The sequence below is a fragment of the Durio zibethinus genome, chromosome 28 (assembly GCF_047325235.1).
Source record: "Durio zibethinus cultivar Kanyao isolate XHJ-2024 chromosome 28, ASM4732523v1, whole genome shotgun sequence".
Classification (NCBI taxonomy): domain Eukaryota; kingdom Viridiplantae; phylum Streptophyta; class Magnoliopsida; order Malvales; family Malvaceae; genus Durio; species Durio zibethinus.
Window position 1 is genome coordinate 5,608,130 of NC_143189.1, and position 19,549 is coordinate 5,627,678.

Here is a 19,549-nt window from a genome sequence, read left to right on the forward strand (position 1 = left end):
TTTAAAAGAATAAAACTTTGACAAATAGGTTTGGTTTTTGTTTTAATAATTATATTTATTTATGTTGAAGTCATGTAAAAAGTGAGATATGTTAATTTAAAATTTAATTCAGTTAATTTATAAAATTATTTTTAAAAAATAGTATTTGATTGAAATTTAAATCTCAATACCTATATTTTTTTCTTTTATTCCAAATAACTTTTTTTAAAAAGAAAAAATTAGTCATGTGGATTTTTTTTTTGTTGACCTTTTATCTTTTGTTAATCTACCTTTGGTCCAACTTTTCTACAGTATACTATTAATTTAATAACCATCACTTCTTTGAATAATTTTAACCTTACAATTAAAGAGGTAAAACTTTTCCATTGATAAGAACTTACTCAAGTAACTTCTTGGTCAAGAAAATAGCTATCTCCATATTGAAATTTAATCATGAAATTAAATCATTAATCTTGCTACATAATTCATCCAATATGATTTAATTTGATTGGAACATATATCTAAATTTAAATATACGTGCAAAAAAAATAAACAGATGATTCTTAAGTGATGAAAAAATTTATGTAATTTGAAACTTAACTCTGTTAGTTTATGTATATAGTTGTTTTTGGAGATGATATTTATTAAATTTGATACTTAAATTTTAACACTTTCTCTCATTTCAAAGCTACGATCCTCTTTTATTACAAGAAAAAAAAAACTAGAAATAATCTTTTATTTGTAACTTTAAACCGGTGAATTTAAATTGCTAAGACTTTGACGTCATATTTTCATTGGCAAAGTTTATTTACATTTATTTGTAGAGAAGAAAAGGCCATTTGGCCTAACAATCAATATCCTTTTGAGCAACTTCGCAATAGATGAGCATTGGCCTCCGATCTGCCCAACAACTAATCTACTGAGGAATTGGCAGAGCTTGAGGCAAAGATTGGTTTAATGCTGAAATCGTTTGTAGTTTGCAGTCAACAGAGATCAATTGAGCAGAGTTATTATTGTTTTCCTTAACAGAATTCATGTTGATTATTTGTAGCAAAACACGCTCCAGCTCTTCACCATCACTCCATTCATGAATCTCAGCCTTGACGGGCATAGGATTCCTGCAAATTAAATCACAGACTGGAAAATTCTGCCTTGGCATCATGTACTCTGCTTCTCCAAGCCTTCGACTTGGACAATAATCTCTGGCACCATCTCCTAGGTAGATGATTTTTTTCTTCCCCTCTAAAGAATCTTGAATCCTTTCAATGATTATCCCCTGTTACACAAAGCAGAAGCCAAAATTAAAATTTTTGACATCTTATTTCATGATTTTCATTAAATTTATATGATTGTTGACCCATGTCAAGATCATTGGTTTCGTTTATGTCCTTATAGGAGGCATTACTTTAACAGAATAAGTGCGGTCAAGAAAAGAAGTTAGACATATCTAAAATGAGGAGAAAAGAAGTTAGACATCTAAAATGAGGAGATTTAAAAAATAAAGAAATAAAGAAAAACTTCCAAGCTAGTTGGATGAAATTGACTATGTACATGTGGAATACCATCAAGTAATAAAATTTTCTAGAAATTTTCACTTACATGAAAAATTTAGGTCTACAAAAGTTTGGTGTCTTGATTTAAAATATTTACAATTGTGATATTAATGAAATTAAATCTCATGTTACTGATGAAAAAGATATGATACCTTGCACATATTTGAAGGACAGAGGTTGCAGCCGTGGGAACTCTTTGTGAAATCATGGTAAGGGATGATCCTCATCCTCCCTTCTTCATCAACAAAGCTGGGGTTGGTGTTGATCTCTGAGAAATATTCCCTCAATCCAAGATGTTCCAGAATTGTCTCAATAAAGAACATGTTCGCATCACTCACAATCCTGAGTTCACGCCTGAAAAAATATTCAAACCAATTTGATCACCTTAAATTTCTATTTCTTCAAACTTTAGTTTTATAGTCACAGGTCAAACACCAAGAGGAGAAGCATAGAAAAAAAGGAGTACCCTAAAGGATGAGCTGATTTGACGATCCTAGGATGGATAGGAGCTCGTTCAGAACCTCAGCAGTGTCATCAATGGTTTTTCCCTGGGCATGAAGCTCCTTCATCATCCTGTCCTGTAATTTTATACCACAAACACTGAGTTTCAATTTTTATAAATGTAAAGCCAACAGAAATAGAAATTGCAGAGGGCTTAATATGGGTTACCATGAGAGAATTCCAGGGCATGGTAGGAAGAAGCTGGTTGAACAAGTCGGTGAAACCCAAGTCATCGACAACCCAGTTATCACTATCACAGTCGATGATGGTTTTGTCAAAATAAAAAACCACAACAATTCCAGCCATCTCTCTGAATGAAAATCAAACAAAACACAAAACAAGAATGGAAAAACTCGACGACTCTTTGAATGTTGTTTTCTTGGTATAGAATCACGTAACAGGGGAAGGGTATTTATATGCAGAAAAATGTTATTAGGTTGAAACAACGGATTTTTCTATGCCAAAGGAATATTACGTGAAGGGGTTATAAGGTGTAAGTAGGAAGCACCAAGCAGGCCACAAGAAGCCGTTTTCCCTGCAAGCTTCCTACGCAAAACATACTAATCTGATACAACTGCTTGCAAATTATTTCTCTGGTATAAGCAATGTTAACCGTTTGATGGATGACTTTTGAACCATGTGATCAATCAAGTTCAGTCAGCGGATCAGGGGTAAAAGGGTGTCGGTTAATTATGAAAGGGTTTAGGTTTAAGGTTTAAGGTTTATCAAACTCCTCTCCATTGCTTCATTCGCTTACTTGTGCCTTTCCTAGCCTCCTGTTTTTGCAAATCAAATCCCAAACTGGGAGATACTTCCTTGTCATTGCTTAGTCCCCATCTCCCAGCTTCAAACTTGGACAGGAATCGCCAAGCCCATAGCCGAGGTAGATTATTGTTTTCTTCTCCTCCACGAGCATGAGAGAGACTTGGATCCTTTCAATCACAATACCCTATTAAGAAAGAGTACAATCATTAATCAATAGGATGGGAAGAAAATGAAGATAACTTAAAAATAATTAGTAGCATATAATTATATATCTTACAGCTAATCATGCTTTGGATTCATTACGTGTACTTAAACATTAGAATTCAGTTGCGGATGCATACGGTATAATCGGGTATTCATGTACACCTCCACAGATTCGAAAATAAAAAGTGTTTTCTTTGGACGCCTTCAAATTTTGTTTTGGAGACCTTCAAAATTTTCTTTTTGAACATATCTTTCTTAATTCCTTATTCCTTAATCCTTCACTTACTGCCACTATCTAATATCCAATCACATCTCACAGCCAGTTAATGCCCAACACCCAGTAAACATCCACTATAATAAATGGACACCTCCATAAAAATATCTTGCATCTGCTACTGTTAGAATTCAGTCATATTTGATGCATGCATGCATGGTTCACGTTGTTAGTAACTAGTATGATTTTCAAGTTAAAAACGACGTACCTTGCACATGTTTGGGAGGCAGGGATGATGACATCCATGAGTAGATTGAGTGTAATCATGGTGAGGCAAGATCCTTAGCCTGCCTTCTTCATTTACGAAACCTGGGTTACTATTGATCTCTGAAAAGCATTCCCTCAGGCCATGATGCTTCAAAATTGTGTCGATGAAGAACACCTTCGCGTCGCATACAATCTTCAAATCATACCTAAAATTAATAGTGCCATACGACTTTTTTTTTTTTTTTTTCTAGCGAGAAAACCAGAAAGAAAAATTAAATATACATGCCGGTAGGACTGAAGTTGGCAAGAAGGAAACTCCTAAAGCTAAGAAATGTTGCCAGAGAGCTTATTAAGTGTATGGTCCTTTAATTACTTCTTGCGACAGAGGAATAATATCACAGGCTGCAATCCCTGAGAATGCAACTGTGGCATCTGCTCTCTCAACAAACGATTGGACTCAATATCTCACTGCTTCTCTACAGATGAGGGATATGCAGCAGATGTTGGCTGGTCTGACCTTCACTGAAGAAGAAGATGTTGTTGGCTGGCATCAAAGTCTGGCAAGTTCATACTTTCAAATACATGGGACTGGATCAGGGATAGGCAACCCACTGTGGTTTCGCATAAATTGGTCTGGATTCCTCTTCACTCCCTAAACATAGTTTTATTACTTGGCTTGAGGTTATTAATAGATTGAGCACACTACCTAATATTAGGAGTTAGTGCACTCAAATGTCAAAAATCACTTGCTACTTTTGTGATAAAGAGGAAGAGACTAAGAATCATCTTTTCTTTTCTTGTGACTTCTCAAAGCAAGTTTGGCAATTAGTTTTAGCAGAAGTGAAGTGTGTTTTTGATTGCAACATCCAAAAGTGGCAGCAGGAGCTTGATTGGATTATTCGGCATACCAGAGGTAAAACTTTTAAGACTATAATTTCGAGAGGAGCGTGAACAACAAGTATAAATATATCACATATGCCATGCGAGCAATTCTCCATAACTTGGCATTTATTCTCCAAACATTGACAAATACTTTCCCAGACATTAGTTTTAACGTAGTCTTGCGTTTTAAAATTTGTAAAAAAATATGAATAATCCATCTACTAGCTCTGTATGTAAAAAATTGAAGGATTGTATAGGAAATACTGAAGCTCTTTCTTTGATTTGTGGACTGGTAGCCACCTACTTCTTTGGACCAATGAAATACCATTTATGAATAAAAAAAAAACGAAAATATACACGAACAGAGAGAAAAATGTATACATAGCCTAAAGCATGAGCGATTTAATGGCTTGGATGATTCGGGGATGTATTGGAGTTGTTTTAGAACAGCTATAATGTCATCAATTTTTGTTCCATGTGAATGAAGTTCTTTCATTATTAGAACCTGTTTTGTACATAAAAAAAAATTAAGCCCTGGTTCTTAAGTTTGGAAAAGAAGGAAAAAGAAAAGCAAATAAATTAAAAGACTAACCATAAAAGAGTTCCAAGTCATGGTAGGGAGGAGTTGATTGAACAACTATGTAGCAGATTTATGAAACCTGGAATTCAGGTTAATTGATTTATAAAATCATCATTGAGAGATGATATCTAACTGAAACTCAAATTTTAATATTTACAATTATTTTTTATTTTTTCAAACGGTCTTCTTAATAAAAAAAAAAAAAACAATCTATAATAAAAAATTACACACCCTTAATTTGTTTGAATTATCAAATTAATTTGTTCAAAGTTTTAAAATTTATAACTTTTTCTCTTATACGATCAAACTTTATGTTATATAATCAGAGACAAGTAATTTATAATCATATTTCATATAAAAATCATTTTCAATTTATAAGATTTAAATTTAAATTACAGTTTCAACTTCTTTCTAATAATTAGATCATATAAAATCAAGATATATTTAAATTTATGCTTTATTCTGATTCTTAACCTCTTTATTATTAGAATAATTAATCTATATAAGTATATACCATAAATATTCATATCCACAATGTCTTTTATAAAAGTGAGAAAAATTCTCATCAAAGAAGAATCAAAGCATGTGCAAGGAATATTGAATATTGAACCTTTGGAATTTGCCTAGTACAATCAGATAGAGAAGCATTTTTAGAAAAGCTGTATAACATGTACAGGGTTTAAAAGAATAAAACTTTTGACACATAGGTTCGGTTTTTGTTTTAATAATTATACTTATTTATGCTACAATGTAGTACTTGCAAAAAAGAAATTTATTTTAATTGAATTATAAATTTATTTTTAAAAATAATATTTAATTAAAATTTAAATCTCAATATTTATATTTTATTCTTTTATTCCAAGTAACTTCTTTAAAAAAAAAAAAAAAGAATCATTTGGAATTTTTTTAGACTTTTTATGATTTGTTAATCAACCTGTGGTCCAACCTTTCTATTGTATATTATTAATTTAACAATCACCACTCGACTTAACTATTCTTAACCTTGCAATTAAAGAGGTAAAATTTTTCCATTGATAGGAACTTCCTTAAGTAACTTCTTGGTCATGGGAATAGCAATCTTCGTATTGAAATGTTAATCATGAAAATAAATCATTAATCTTACTGCATAATTCATCCAATATGAACTAATTTGATTGGAACATATATCTAAATTTAAGTATACGTGCAAAAAGAATGGGCAGATGATTTTTAAGTGATGAAAAAAAAATAAAAATATTCTTTTAATTTGAAACTTAATTATATTAATTCATGCATATAATTATATTTAAAAAATAATACTTAATTAATTTAAAATTTAAAACACAACACCTTCTCCCATTCCAAAGTTACTAGCTCTTTTGTAAAAATAATAATAACAATAATAGTCTGTACCCCGTAACTTTAAACTGGTAAATTTAATTTGATAAGATTTTGCAGTCATATTTTCATTGAAAAAGTTTATTTACATTTATTTCAGAAGTAGAGGAAAAAAAAAAAAGGCCATTTGCCCTAACAATCAATATCCTTTTGAGCAACTTCGCATTAGATGAGCATTGGCCTCCGATCTGCCCAACATCTAATCTACTAAGGAACTGACAGAGCTTGAGGCAAAGCTTAGTTTGATGCTGAAATCGTTTGCAGTTTGCAGTCAACAGAGATTAATTGAGCAGAGTTATCATTGTTTTCCTCAACAGAAATCATGTTGATTATTTGTAGCAAAACACGCTCGAGCTCTTCACCATCACTCCATTCACGAATCTCAGCCTTGATGAGCAAAGGGTTCCTGCAAATTAAATCCCAGACTGGAAAATTCTTCCTTGGCATCATATAGTCTGCTTCTTCAAGCCTTAGACTTGGCCAGTAATCACCGGCACCATCTCCAAGGTAGATGATTTTTTTTCTTCCCCTCTAAAGAAGCTTGTATCCTTTCAATGATCATCCCCTGTTACAGAAAGCAGAAGCCAAAATTAAAATTGTTGACATCTTATTTCATGATTGTCATTAAATTTATATGATTTGACCCATGTCAAGATCTTGGGTTTGTTTACGACCTTATATGAGCCATTACTTTAATAGATTAAGTGGGGTCAAGAAAAGAAGTTGAAATATCTAAAATGAAAATAGATTTAAAAAATAAAGAAATAAATAAAAACTCCAAGCTAGTTGGACGAATTTGACTCTGTACACGTGGAATACCATCAAGTAATAAAATTTTCTAGAAATTTTCACTTAATATGAAAAATCTAGGTCCTCCTACAAAAGCTTGGTGTCTTGATTTAAAATATTTACAATTGTGATATTAATGAAATTAAATCTCATGTTAGTGATGAAAAACATATAATACCTTGCACATATTTGGGGGGCAGAGGTTGCAGCCATGAGAACTCTTGGTGAAATCAAGGTAAGGAATGATCCTCAGCCTCCCTTCTTCATCAACAAAGCCGGGGTTGGTGTTGATCTCTGAGAAATATTCCCTCAATCCAAGATGCTCCAGAATTGTCTCAATGAAGAACATGATTGCATCACTCACAATCCTGAGTTCACACCTGAAAAAAATATTCAAACCAATTTGATCACCCTATATTTCTATTGCTTCAAACTGTAGTTTTATAGTCACAGATCAAACACCAAGTGGAGAAGCATAGAAAAAAGGAGTACCCTAAAGAATGAGCTGATTTAATAGCGGGGACGATCCTAAGATGGATAGGAGCTCGTTTCAGAACCTCAGCAATGTCATCAATGGTTTTTCCTTGGGCATGAAGCTCCTTCATCATCCTGTCCTGTAATTTTATACCACAAACACTGAGTTTCAATTTTTATAAATGTAAAGCCAACAGAAACAGAAATTGTAGAGGGCTTGATATGGGTTACCATGAGAGAATTTCAGGGCATGGTAGAAAGAAGCTGGTTGAACAAGTCGGTGAAACCCAAGTCATCGACAACCCAGTTATCACTATCACAGTCGATGATGGTTTTGTCAAAATTAAAAACCACAACAATTGCATCCATCTCTCTGGATGAAAATCAAACAAAATGCAAAACAAGATTGGAAAAACTCAACTACTGTTTGAATGTTTTCTTGTTGGTATAGGTCACGTAACAGGCGAGGGGTATTATATGCAACGAACGGATTTTTTTTATGCCAAAGGAATATTAAGTGAAGGGGTTATTTGGTGCAAGTAGGAAGCACTAAGCAGGCCACAAGAAGCCCTTTTTCCTGCAAGCTTCCTACTCAACACGTACTAATCTAATACAACTGCTTGTAAATTATTTCTCTGGTATAAGTAATATTAACCGTTTGAAGGATGACTATTGACCATGTGATCAATAATCAAGTTTAGTCAGCGGATCAGGGGTAAAAGGGTGTGGGTTAATTATGAAAGGGATAACGTTTATCAGACTTCTTTCCATTGCTCCATTCGCATAATTGTGCCTTTACTAGCCTCCTGTTTTTGCAAATCAAATCCAAAACAGGGAAATTCTTCCTTGTCATTACATAGTCCCCATCTCCCAGATTCAAACTTGGACAGAAATCGCCAAGCCCATCGCTGAGGTAGATTATTGTTTTCTTCTCCTCCACGGGCATGAGAGAGACTTGGATCCTTCCAATCACAATACCCTATTAAGAAAGAATTCAATCATTAGTCAATAGGATGGGAAGAAATGAAGATAACCTAAAAATAATTATAGCATAAAATTATATATCTTACAGCTAATCATGCTTTGGATTCATTACGTTTACTAAACATTAGAATTCAGTGGAGGTTGCATATGGTATAGTCGGGTATTCATGTACTCCTCCAAAGGTTGGAAAATCAAAAAAGTTTTCTTTGGACACCTTCAAATTTTCTTTTTGAACATATCTTTCTTAATTCCTTATTCCTTAATCCTTCACTCACTGCCACTACCTAATATCCAATCACATCACACTGTCAGTTAATGCCCAACACCCAATAAGCATCCACTATATTAAATGGACACCTCCATAAAAAAATTTCTTGCATCTGCTACTGTTAGAATTCAGTCATATTTGATGCATGCATGCCTGGTTCATGTTGTTAGTAACTAGTATGATTTTCAAGTTAAAAATGATATACATTGCACATGTTTGGAGGGCAGGGATGATGAAATCCATGAGTAGATTGAGTGAAATCATGGTGAGCAAAGATCCTTAGCGTGCCTTCTTCATTTACCAAACCTGGGTTGGTATTGATCTCTGAAAAGCATTCCCTCAGGCCATGATGCTTCAAAATTGTGTCGATGAAGAACACGTTCGCATCGCATACAATCTTCAAACCACACCTGAAATTAATAATGCCATACGAGTATTTTTTTTTTTTTTTCTGGCGAGAAAACCAGAAAGAAAAATTAAATATACATGCCGGCAGGACTGTAGTTGGCAGGAAGGAAACTACTAAAGCTAAGAAATGTTGCCAGAGAGCTTATTAAGTGTATGGTCCTTTAATTACTTCTTGCGACAGAGGAATAATATCACAGGCTGCAATCCCTGAGAACGCAACTGTGGCCTCTGCTGTCTCAACAAACGATTGGACTCAATATCTCACTACTTCTCTACAGATGAAGGATTTGCGGCAGATGTTGGCTGGTCTGACCTTCACTAAAGAAGAAGATGTTGTTTGGCAGGCATCAAAGTCTGGCATGTTCATACTTTCAAATACATGGGACTGGATCAGGGATAGGCAATCAACTCTGGTTTGGCATAAATTGGTCTGGAATTCCTCTTCACTCCCTAGACATAGTTTTATCACTTGGCTTGAGGTTCTTAATATATTGAGCACATTAGCTAATATTAGGAGATTCTGAGAGGAGCGTGAACAACAAGTATAAATATATCAAATATGCCATGCGAGGAATTCTCCAAAACTTGGCGTTTGTTCTTCAAATATTGACAAAGTCTTTCCTAGACATTAGTTTTAATGTAAAGTTTTGCCTTATAAAATTTGTAAAAAAATATGAATAATCCATCTATTAGCTGTCTGTGAAAAATTGAAGGATTGTATAGGAAATGCTAAAGCTTATTCTTTGATTTGTTGACTGGTAGCCTCCTGCTTCTTTGGATCAAAGAAATACCATATGAAAAAAAAAAAAAAACTAAATATATACGAACACTGAGAAAAATGTACGCATAGCCTAAAGCATGAGCCGAATTTAATGGCTTGGATAATTCGGGGATGTATTGGAATTGTTTTTAGAACAGCTACAATGTCATTTATGTTTGTTCCTTGTGAATGAATTTCTTTCATCATTAGATCCTGCTTTGTACATAAAAAAAATAAGCCCTAGTTCTTATATTTGGAAAAGAAGAAGGAAAACAAATAAATTAAAAGACTAACAATAAGAGAGTTCCAAGGCATGGTAGAGAGGAGTTGATTGAACAACTATGTAGCTAGTCTAGGATTTATGAAATCTGAAATTCAGGTTAGTTGATTTATAAAATTACTCTTAAGAGATGGTATTTAACTGTAACTCAAATCTTAATATTTATAATCTTTTCTTGTACTCTCAAATGACCTCCTAAATAAATAAATAAAAAGTCTATAATAAGAAATTAAGTATGCTTAATTTGTTTGAATTTTCAAGTTACTTGATCCTAAGTTTTAAAATTTTTAACTTTTTTAATATATGTTCAGATTTTAAGTTATATAATTAGAGACAAGTAATTTATAATTATATTTCACATAAAAATCATTTCTAGTTTATAAGATTTAAATTAAAATTAAAATTTTAAATTTTTTCTAATAATTATGTCATGTAAAATCAAAATATATTTAAATTGATACTTTTTTCTGATTCTTAACGCTTTATTATTAAAATAATTAATCTATATAAGTATATACCATATATATTCATATCCATAATGCCTTTTTATAAAAGTAAGAAAATCCTCATCGAAGAAGAATCAAAGCATGTGCAAAGAATATTATGTAATACCTAAGTCCAAGTTATTATAGCTTAATTAGTGATCCAGCCCATAAGTATCATTAGTAAAAAAAAAAAACCTAAAGAAGAAAAAGAAAAAAGAAAACTTATCAACAACTTTTGTCATAGTTTTCTTTGAGAAAAAAAAAAAGGGAAAATTTTAAGAAATACTTGGGATGAAGAAGAGAGGAAGAGATAACACAAATCAATTCTAGAAATCACTTATTAAGATAAAATTTTACTTAAAACTCTTGAAATTTTTATGTTTTATACAATTTTCTACAAACCCCAAGTTATATTTTTATATCTTTTCAACTTCAAAAATATTTCAACGACCTCCTAGTGACAATCTGATGAAATTGAAGGTGCTAATGGAAAGGTCTCTTTAAAGCCTTTCTAATGGTATGTGTGGTACTTCGTTTAGTTAAGTAATTTAAGAGAATTTAGTGTTTTAAATTTTTTATTTTTTGGTTTTTGATAATTACAGATGCCCAACTTTGACCCATCGAAACTTTTTACCCTGATGGCCGATTTGGTTGAACTTTTTATGCTTTTGATAGTACAAAATGTGAATTTTCTATTGGTATAGTTGGTTTGTTTAGATTATTTATAAGCTAAAAGAATCGAAACTCCAAAATAGACTTCATGAATCTAAAACTCAAAAAATCAAGGCTGTTTATGATGATTTGTCAAGTTTTGACCATTGAAACTTTGGTTTTTAGAAATTAGTTTTGCCAAAACAAAATTCTATTTAGAAATTAGTTTTGCCAAAACAAAATTCTATGTTGTAGTATTACATCCTTACTTTAAATTCGCGCTTCATTTTGTCATTAGGAACTATAGAATGTTCAAGCTTTTGTGGCTCAAATTAAACCAAATGATCACATAATTTAAAAATTCTTATTTTTAATTATTTTAAAAATTATTTTCGACCAATATTTAATGTGTTTAGTTATAAATTACTTAAATTTCAGTTATAGTATTTTAAAAGAATTTTCACTTATTTTAATATATTTTATTGTGTTAATTTTATATTATTAGTATTGTTAAAAGACTATTAAATTATATTTAGATTTACAAAAAAAAAATGATTACTATTAAATGTTAAAAATTAAATATTTGAAAAAATTTATATTGCTACTGATTTTTATGTTTTAATCCTTAATTTCATATTTATACTCCATTCTAGGTATTTTGCTATATTAAAATAAATTTTATTTTATATACTAAAAGAAAATATTTTCAAATAGTTTCAAATTATCGAAAAGTTTGCTACATAACTCAATTTGCTTGTGATAACCCATGAAAGGTTTGCCTCATTAAATTTATGTTTTTGGGTTAAATTTTGATTTTTGAATATTTCTTGAATTATTAGGATATCAGGAGAATTGAGTAATTCATTGTTTAAGTTTCAGTTTAGCGCATCAAGTAAGTGACTTGATATCCTTTCGATTTCTGTCCCTAAAAATCAATCTCAATATATTTAGAGTTGAAATATATAATATATATTATTTTGTCCATTTGTTTTGTAAATCAGGTTGAGCATGTAAAATGTATCTATGATTTATTTGTCATGAATTTGGAATATGGTTTGACATTGTTTTGATTTTTTAATATGGTTTCAGAATAATATATTTATATATCCATCATTTGTTAGAATATAAAATTTTACTTTGGAATGATTATGAAAATTACTTTGTATAGATTATATTTTGAGAAAATTTATAAATATTGAATTTATATATGTTGGTAATCTGAAAACATATTATGGTTTTGTCTCATAGTATGGCTATGTTCTGACCCTATTAGTGGGGATTAATTTTGGCTATGTTGACATATACTTTATGCTATTGATGCCGATTTTTAACCGTGCCATTAGTTGAAAATAGTTATTTTTATTCACTGTACCATCAGTGATATATTTCTGTCCCATTGCATTAAAGGAGTTACTATGATTTTTGTTCTGTCCCATTACATTAATGGGTTAATTATAATTGTCAATGCAACGATTTAGTTGCTTTTGCTATATTTTTGTCTCATTACACTAAAAAAAAAATTTTGATTTCGACTTATGCCACAAGAGTTAAGTGTGGTCATAGTATTTTACGGAAGACTAAATAAATTTATAATTTTGTGATATTTGATTCCATTTTGTAATATAAGAATTTGGTTTTGAAAATATGTTTGTGAATACAAGACTACCTAAAATATTTTTGAATCATTTAGTTAATGTTTTGTGGCATACTTAATCCAACTGAAGGGATGTTGAGTACTTGTTGAGACATCTTACTCATTTTTTTATTTTTCTTTATTTTTTCAAATTTTAGTGTTTGTGTCTTGGGAGATTGAATCTTGACAATTACTTGGATTAGTAAAATTAGCATCTCTCTTTAGATTGGTATTCTTTCAAAGTGAGTATTTTATTATTGATTCTAAAAGATTTGTTAGTAAGAACTTTAGTATATTCAACCAACTTGCAAAGAGTATAATTTTATAGACTTGAGATTCTGTAAAGTATTAATTTAGAGATTATTGAAGATTTTAATTTAGTTTGATATCTGTTGCCTTATATGCTTGTGAGATTCATCTCACGAATATGCATTGTTAGTACATTCTAAATCTTTAGGTTTGGGGCTTGACATATTGAACCCTTGGAATTTGCTTAGTACAATCAGATAGAGAAACATTTCTAAAATAGAAATATAACATGTATAGTGTTTAAGAGAATAAAACTTTCGACATGTAGGTTTGGTTTTTGTTTTAATAATTATATTTATTTATGCTACAATCAAGTACATGCAAAAAGTGAGATATATTAGTCTAAAATTTAATTCAACTAATTTATAAATTTTTTTTAAAAAAATAATATTTAATTAAAATTCAAATCTCAATACTTATATTTTTTTTTTTTATTCCAAATAACTTCTTTTAAAAGGAAAAAATGAGTCATGTGAAATTTTTTTGTTGACTTTTATGTTTGTTAATCTACCTCTGGTCCAACTTTTCTATAGTACACGATTAATTTAATAACCATTGTACCGCTTAAATAATCTTAACCTCACAATTAAAGAGGTAAAACTTCTCCATTGATAAAAACTTACTTTAAGTACCTTCTTGGTCATGAAAACAGCAATCCCCATATTGAAATGTTAATCATGAAATTAAATCATTAATCCTACTGCATAATTTGTCCAATATGAAAAAATCTGATTGGAACATATATCTAAATTTGAATATATATGCAAAAACAATAGACAGATGATTTTTAAATGATGTTAAAATTTGTGAAATTTAAAATTTAACGCTATTAATTTATGTATATAGTTGTTTTTGGATATAGTATTTAATAAATTTGATATTCAAATCTTAATATTTTTTTTCATTTCAAAGTTATGATCTTCTTTCATAACAAGAAAAAAAAAACTATAAATAATTTTTTATCTGTAACTTTAAACTGATGAATTTAAATTGCTAAGACTTTGCAGTCATATTTTCATTGGCAAAGTTGATTTACATTTATTTCAAAAGTAGAGAAAAAATGGCCATTTGGCCTACCAATCAATATCATATTGAGCAACTTCGCAATAGATGAGCATTGGCCTCCGATCTGCCCAAAAACTAATTTATTGAGGAACTGGCAAAGCTTGAGGCAAGGCCTGGTTTGATGCTGAAATCGTTTGCAATTTGCAGTCAACAGAGATTAGTTGAGCAGAATTATCCTTGTTTTCCTCAACAGAAATCATGTTGATTATTTGTAGCAAAACACGCTCGAGCCCTTCACCATCACTCCATTCATGAATCTCCGCCTTGATGAGCAAAGGGTTCCCGCAAATTAAATCCCAGACTGGAAAATTCTTCCTGGGCATCATATAGTCTGCTTTTCCAAGCCTTAGACTTGGGCAGTAATCACCGGTACCATCTCCAAGGTAGATGATTTTTTTCTTCCCCTCTAAAGAAGCTTGAATCCTTTCAATGATCATCCCCTGTTACACAAAGCAGAAGCCAAAATTAAAATTGTTGACATCTTATTTCATGATTGTCATTAAATTTATATGATTGTTGACCCATGTCAAGATCTTGGGTTTGTTTGTGACCTTACATGAGCCATTACTTTAATAGATTAAGTGGGGTCAAGAAAAGAAGTTGACATATCTAAAATGAAAATAGATTTAAAAAATAAAGAGATAAATAAAAACTCCAAGCAAGTTGGACGAATTTGACTCTGTACATGTGGAATACCATCAACTAATAAAATTTTCTAGAAATTTTCACTTAATATGAAAAATCTAGGTCTTCCTACAAAAGTTTGGTGTCTTGATTTAAAATATTTACAATTGTGATATTCATGAAATTAAATCTCATGTTACTGATGAAAAGCATATGATACCTTGCACATATTTGGGGGGCAGAGGTTGCAGCCATGAGAACTCTTAGTGAAATCATGGTAAGGAATGATCCTCAGCCTCCCTTCTTCATCAACAAAGCCGGGGTTGGTGTTGATCTCTGAGAAATATTCCCTCAATCCAAGATGCTCCAGCATTGTCTCAACGAAGAACATGTTTGCATCACTCACAATCCTGAGTTCACACCTGAAAAAATATTCAAACCAATTTGATCACCCTATATTTCTATTGCTTCAAACTGTAGTTTTTATAGTCACAGGTCAAACACCAAGAGGAGAAGCAAAGAAAAAAAGAGGTACCCTAAAGAATGAGCTGATTTAATAGCGGGCACGATCCTAGGATGGATAGGCGCTCGTTTCAGAACCTCAGCAATGTCATCAATGGTTTTTTCTTGGGCATGAAGCTCCTTCATCATCCTGTCCTGCAATTTTATACCACAAACACTGAGTTTCAATTTTTATGAATGTAAAGCCAACAGAAAGAGAAATTGCAGAGGGCTTAATATGGGTTACCATGAGAGAATTCCAGGGCATGGTAGGAAGAAGCTGGTTGAACAAGTCGGTGAAACCCAAGTCATCGACAACCCAATTATCACTATCACAGTCGATGATGGTTTTGTCAAAATCAAAAACCACAACAGTTCCAGCCATCTCTCTGAATGAAAATCAAACAAAATACAAAACAAGATTGGAAAAACTCAGCAACTCTTTGAATGTTTTCTTGTTGGTATAGCAACGTAACAGGGGATGTGTATTTATATGCAAACAATGGATTTTATTTTATTCCAAAGGAATATTACGTGAAGGGGTTATTAGGTGTAAGTAGGAAGCAATAAGCAGGACACAAGAAGCCCTTTTTCCTGCAAGCTTCCTACGTGACACATACTAATCTGATACAACTGCTTGTAAATTATTACTCCGGTATAAGCAATATTAACCGTTTGATGGATGACTTTTGAACCATGTGATTAATCAAGTTGAGTCAGCGGATCAGGGGTAAAAAGGTGTAGGTTAATTATGAAAGGGATTAGGTTTAAGGCTTAAGGTTTATCAAACTCCTCTCCATTGCTCCATTCGCATAATGGTGCCTTTACTAGCCTCCTGTTTTTTTGCAAATCAATTCCCAAACTGGGAAATTCTTCCTTGTCATTACATAGTCTCCATCTCCCTTCTTCAAACTTGGACAGAAATCGCCAAGCCCATCACGGAGGTAGATTATTGTTTTCTTCTCCTCCACGGGCATGAAAGAGACTGGGATCCTTCCAATCATAACAACCTATTAAGAAAGAATTCAATCATTAGTCAATAGGATGGGAAGAAAACGAAGATAAGTTAAAAATAATTATAGCATAAAATTATATATCTTAAAGCTAATCACGCTTTGGATTCATTACGTTTACTAAACATTAGAATTCAGTGGCGGATGCATATGGTATAGTCGGGTATTCATGTACACCTCCAAAGGTTGGAAAATCAAAAATGTTTTCTTTGGACACCTTCAAATTTTCTTTTTGAACATATCTTTCTTAATTCCTTATTCTTTAATCCTTCACTCACTGCCACTATCTAATATCCAATCACATCTCACAGTTAGTTAATACCCAACACACCTCCATAAAAAAAATCTTGCATCCGCTGCTGTTAGAATTCAGTAATATTTCACGCATGAATGCATGATTCATGTTAAAAATGATATACCTTGCACATGTTTGGAGGGCAGGGATGATGAAATCCATGAGTAGATTGAGTGAAATCATGGTGAGGCAAGATCCATAGCCTGCCTTCTTCATTTACCAAACCTGGGTTGGTATTGATCTCTGAAAAGCATTCCCTCAGGCCATGATGCTTCAAAATTGTGTCGATGAAGAACACGTTCGCATAACATACAATCTTCAAATCTCACCTGAAATTAATAATGCCATACGAGTTTTTTTTTTTTTTTTCTAGCGAGAAAACCAGAAAGAAACTTTAAATATACATGCCGGCAGGATTGTAGTTGGCAAGAAGGAAACTCCTAAAGCTAAGAAATGTTGCCAGAGAGCTTATGAAGTGTATGGTCTTGGGACGGAGGAATAATATCACAGGCTGCAATCCCTGAGAATGCAACTGTGGCATCTGCTCTCTCAACAAACGATTGGATTCAATATCTCACTTCTTCTCTACTGATGAGGGATATGCAGCAGATGTTGGCTGGTCTGACCTTTACTGAACAAGAAGATGTTGTTTGGCAGGCATCAAAGTTTAGCAAGTTCATACTTTCAAATACATGGGACTGGATCAGGGATAGGCAACCCACTGTGGTTTGGCATAAACTGGTCTGGATTCCTCTTAACTCAGCAAACATAGTTTTATCACTTGGCTTAAGGTTCTTAGTAGATTGAGCAAAGTAGCTAATATTAGGAGTTGATGTACTCAAATGTCACTAGGGATCATCTTTTCCTTTCTTGTGGCTTCTCAAAGCAAGTTTGGCAATTAGTTTTAGCAAAAGTGAAGTGTGTTTTTTATTGCAATATCCAAAAATGACAGTAGGAGCTCGATTGGATTATTATAGGTGAAACTTTTAAGACTGATTCTGAGAGGAGTGTGAACAAGTCTAAATATATCACATAGGGCTGAATAGTTCATTCCTATGACATACAAACTCACTCAATCAAATTTTCTACATAGTGAGTCAAAAATACTGTAAAAAGTGGATAATGTGATCAAGGCATGGATGAAGCCCAAAAGAGTGAGTCCTTCGTCAGTTATTGATAAAGTCACTTATAAGTATTTGGTGTGGAAAGCTAAGAGGGGCAAGGAGGTTATGTTTACACTTAAATATTATTGCCAGCCAATGAATTAAGAGTTGGATAAGATACTCTCAGAGTTAGAGTTTGCAAGAAAAGAATTTGAAGCTAAGAAAGATAAGATAAAGCAAGAGATTCAAAGGTTTTAAGAAAAGAGAAAGCAATGGAAAGACAAGGCAGAAAAGCTAGAAGTTAGAGTCCACAAGATCTCCAACGAGCGTGATACAATAGTTAATAATTTGGCCAAAGTTTATTGACAACATAAGAAGTTAAAAGCTGAAAGTAAAGCCCAAAAAGTTGTTAAAGAGCACGACAATACCCTTAAAGAGATGATAGAGCTGTGTCAAAAACAAAGATTATGTATCCAAGTGAAGGCCAAAGAAATAAATATCATTTATTTGACTTTTGAGAATGAAAAGTTGAATAGAAAATATTCCCAAATGGAGGATAATTGTGTTAAAACCCAAAAATGAGATTGAGATGCTTAGAAGGTATATTTAGACATTGAAGTAAAAGTTGAAAGAACAAAGAGTTCACATCATGATACTCACAAAAGAGCATAGAGAGCTATCCTATCAAGTATGATTCGGCAAAAAAAAAGTTTGAGAAGGTAAAAGTACATAGAGCATCTTGCAACCCAAATAAGTAAGGTAGTGATCAAGGTAGAAGAAATGGTTGAAAAGGCTAAGGCATTGAGAATATTGGTTACACCAATAGAAGAACATGGACAGTGTTTATTAAATTTCATTGAAAAGGCTAAGGATCAGTATAAATGGGTTAAATGTTTTTACAAGTAGAAAATAATAGACTCAATGTAAAACAGACTTTAGTGGAATAAATGAAAATTCACTTGTGTTGAAAATTTTTAAAGAGGCAAATATTTTTTTTGTTTCTTTTTCATACATTGCATTCATTCATACATAATTAAACTTTTAATCATGATAGTCCATATAAGACCACTAATTTAAGGTTATGGTATACAAATTCAAGGATACATCAAACACCAGTACAAAACCCGAGCTCAAGCTAGAAGAATTGAACAAGACAATGCAAGTCATGTTGAGAAATTGGAAAAAGCTCAAAAGGAAATCAAGGGAAAATTGAGCAAAATCTTTGAAGCTTTGAGTAAGTTGAATAAAAGAAATATAATAGAAGAAAATGATTCACGTAAAGTTATTAATCTTTTGTATCCTTCGAGTTATGGCTTGTACCAAGCCCAATCTACTCAAAGCTTCCCACCATAATAGCTCACATTTCATACAAGTTATATTTATTCGAGAATGCCACATGTACTGACACCAGAGTATCTGCACATCATATAACTTGGGCTAAGACTAAGGTAAACTTATCCAAAAATAAGATAGAGCTATTTTTGGTCCAAATTCATTAAGTAAATACAAAAATAAGATGGGCTAGACTAAGGAGATTATATTCACACTAGCTAAAAAAGAAAAGCATGAATATGGATGAGATTAT

The 19,549-nt window shown here is 32.1% G+C and overlaps 3 protein-coding genes and 2 pseudogenes across 5 annotated transcripts; all 5 read right to left on the bottom strand.

Moving 5' to 3' along the window:
- Positions 1-656: 656 nt before the first annotated feature.
- On the bottom strand, positions 657-2,994 carry LOC111280453 (inorganic pyrophosphatase 2-like; annotated as a pseudogene). Its single transcript, XR_016335138.1, has 4 exons — positions 2,202-2,994; positions 1,999-2,110; positions 1,685-1,886; positions 657-1,255 (listed from the first exon to the last, which is right to left on the bottom strand). The product of XR_016335138.1 is annotated as an inorganic pyrophosphatase 2-like (transcript).
- Positions 2,995-6,342: 3,348 nt separating this feature from the next.
- LOC111280454 (inorganic pyrophosphatase 2-like) lies at positions 6,343-8,153 on the bottom strand (annotated as a pseudogene). Its single transcript, XR_016335003.1, has 4 exons — positions 7,817-8,153; positions 7,604-7,725; positions 7,290-7,491; positions 6,343-6,887 (listed from the first exon to the last, which is right to left on the bottom strand). The product of XR_016335003.1 is annotated as an inorganic pyrophosphatase 2-like (transcript).
- Positions 8,154-8,192: 39 nt separating this feature from the next.
- LOC111280582 (inorganic pyrophosphatase 1-like) lies at positions 8,193-14,025 on the bottom strand. The gene is made up of 6 exons (XM_089757059.1): positions 13,996-14,025; positions 10,300-10,344; positions 10,097-10,218; positions 9,043-9,247; positions 8,336-8,564; positions 8,193-8,254 (listed from the first exon to the last, which is right to left on the bottom strand). Exons 1-6 carry the CDS (start codon positions 14,023-14,025, stop codon positions 8,193-8,195), a joined length of 693 nt encoding a protein of 230 aa, XP_089613185.1.
- A 315-nt stretch (positions 14,026-14,340) lies between these two features.
- Positions 14,341-16,028, bottom strand: LOC111281233 (inorganic pyrophosphatase 2-like). Its single transcript, XM_022868908.2, has 4 exons — positions 15,801-16,028; positions 15,588-15,709; positions 15,273-15,474; positions 14,341-14,868 (listed from the first exon to the last, which is right to left on the bottom strand). Exons 1-4 carry the CDS (start codon positions 15,936-15,938, stop codon positions 14,509-14,511), a joined length of 822 nt encoding a protein of 273 aa, XP_022724643.2. The 5' UTR covers positions 15,939-16,028; the 3' UTR covers positions 14,341-14,508.
- Positions 16,029-16,380: 352 nt separating this feature from the next.
- LOC111280583 (inorganic pyrophosphatase 2-like) lies at positions 16,381-17,077 on the bottom strand. The gene is made up of 4 exons (XM_089757060.1): positions 16,898-17,077; positions 16,784-16,853; positions 16,682-16,686; positions 16,381-16,563 (listed from the first exon to the last, which is right to left on the bottom strand). The coding sequence occupies exons 1-4, from the start codon at positions 17,075-17,077 to the stop codon at positions 16,381-16,383; spliced, it is 438 nt and encodes a 145-aa protein (XP_089613186.1).
- Positions 17,078-19,549: the final 2,472 nt, after the last annotated feature.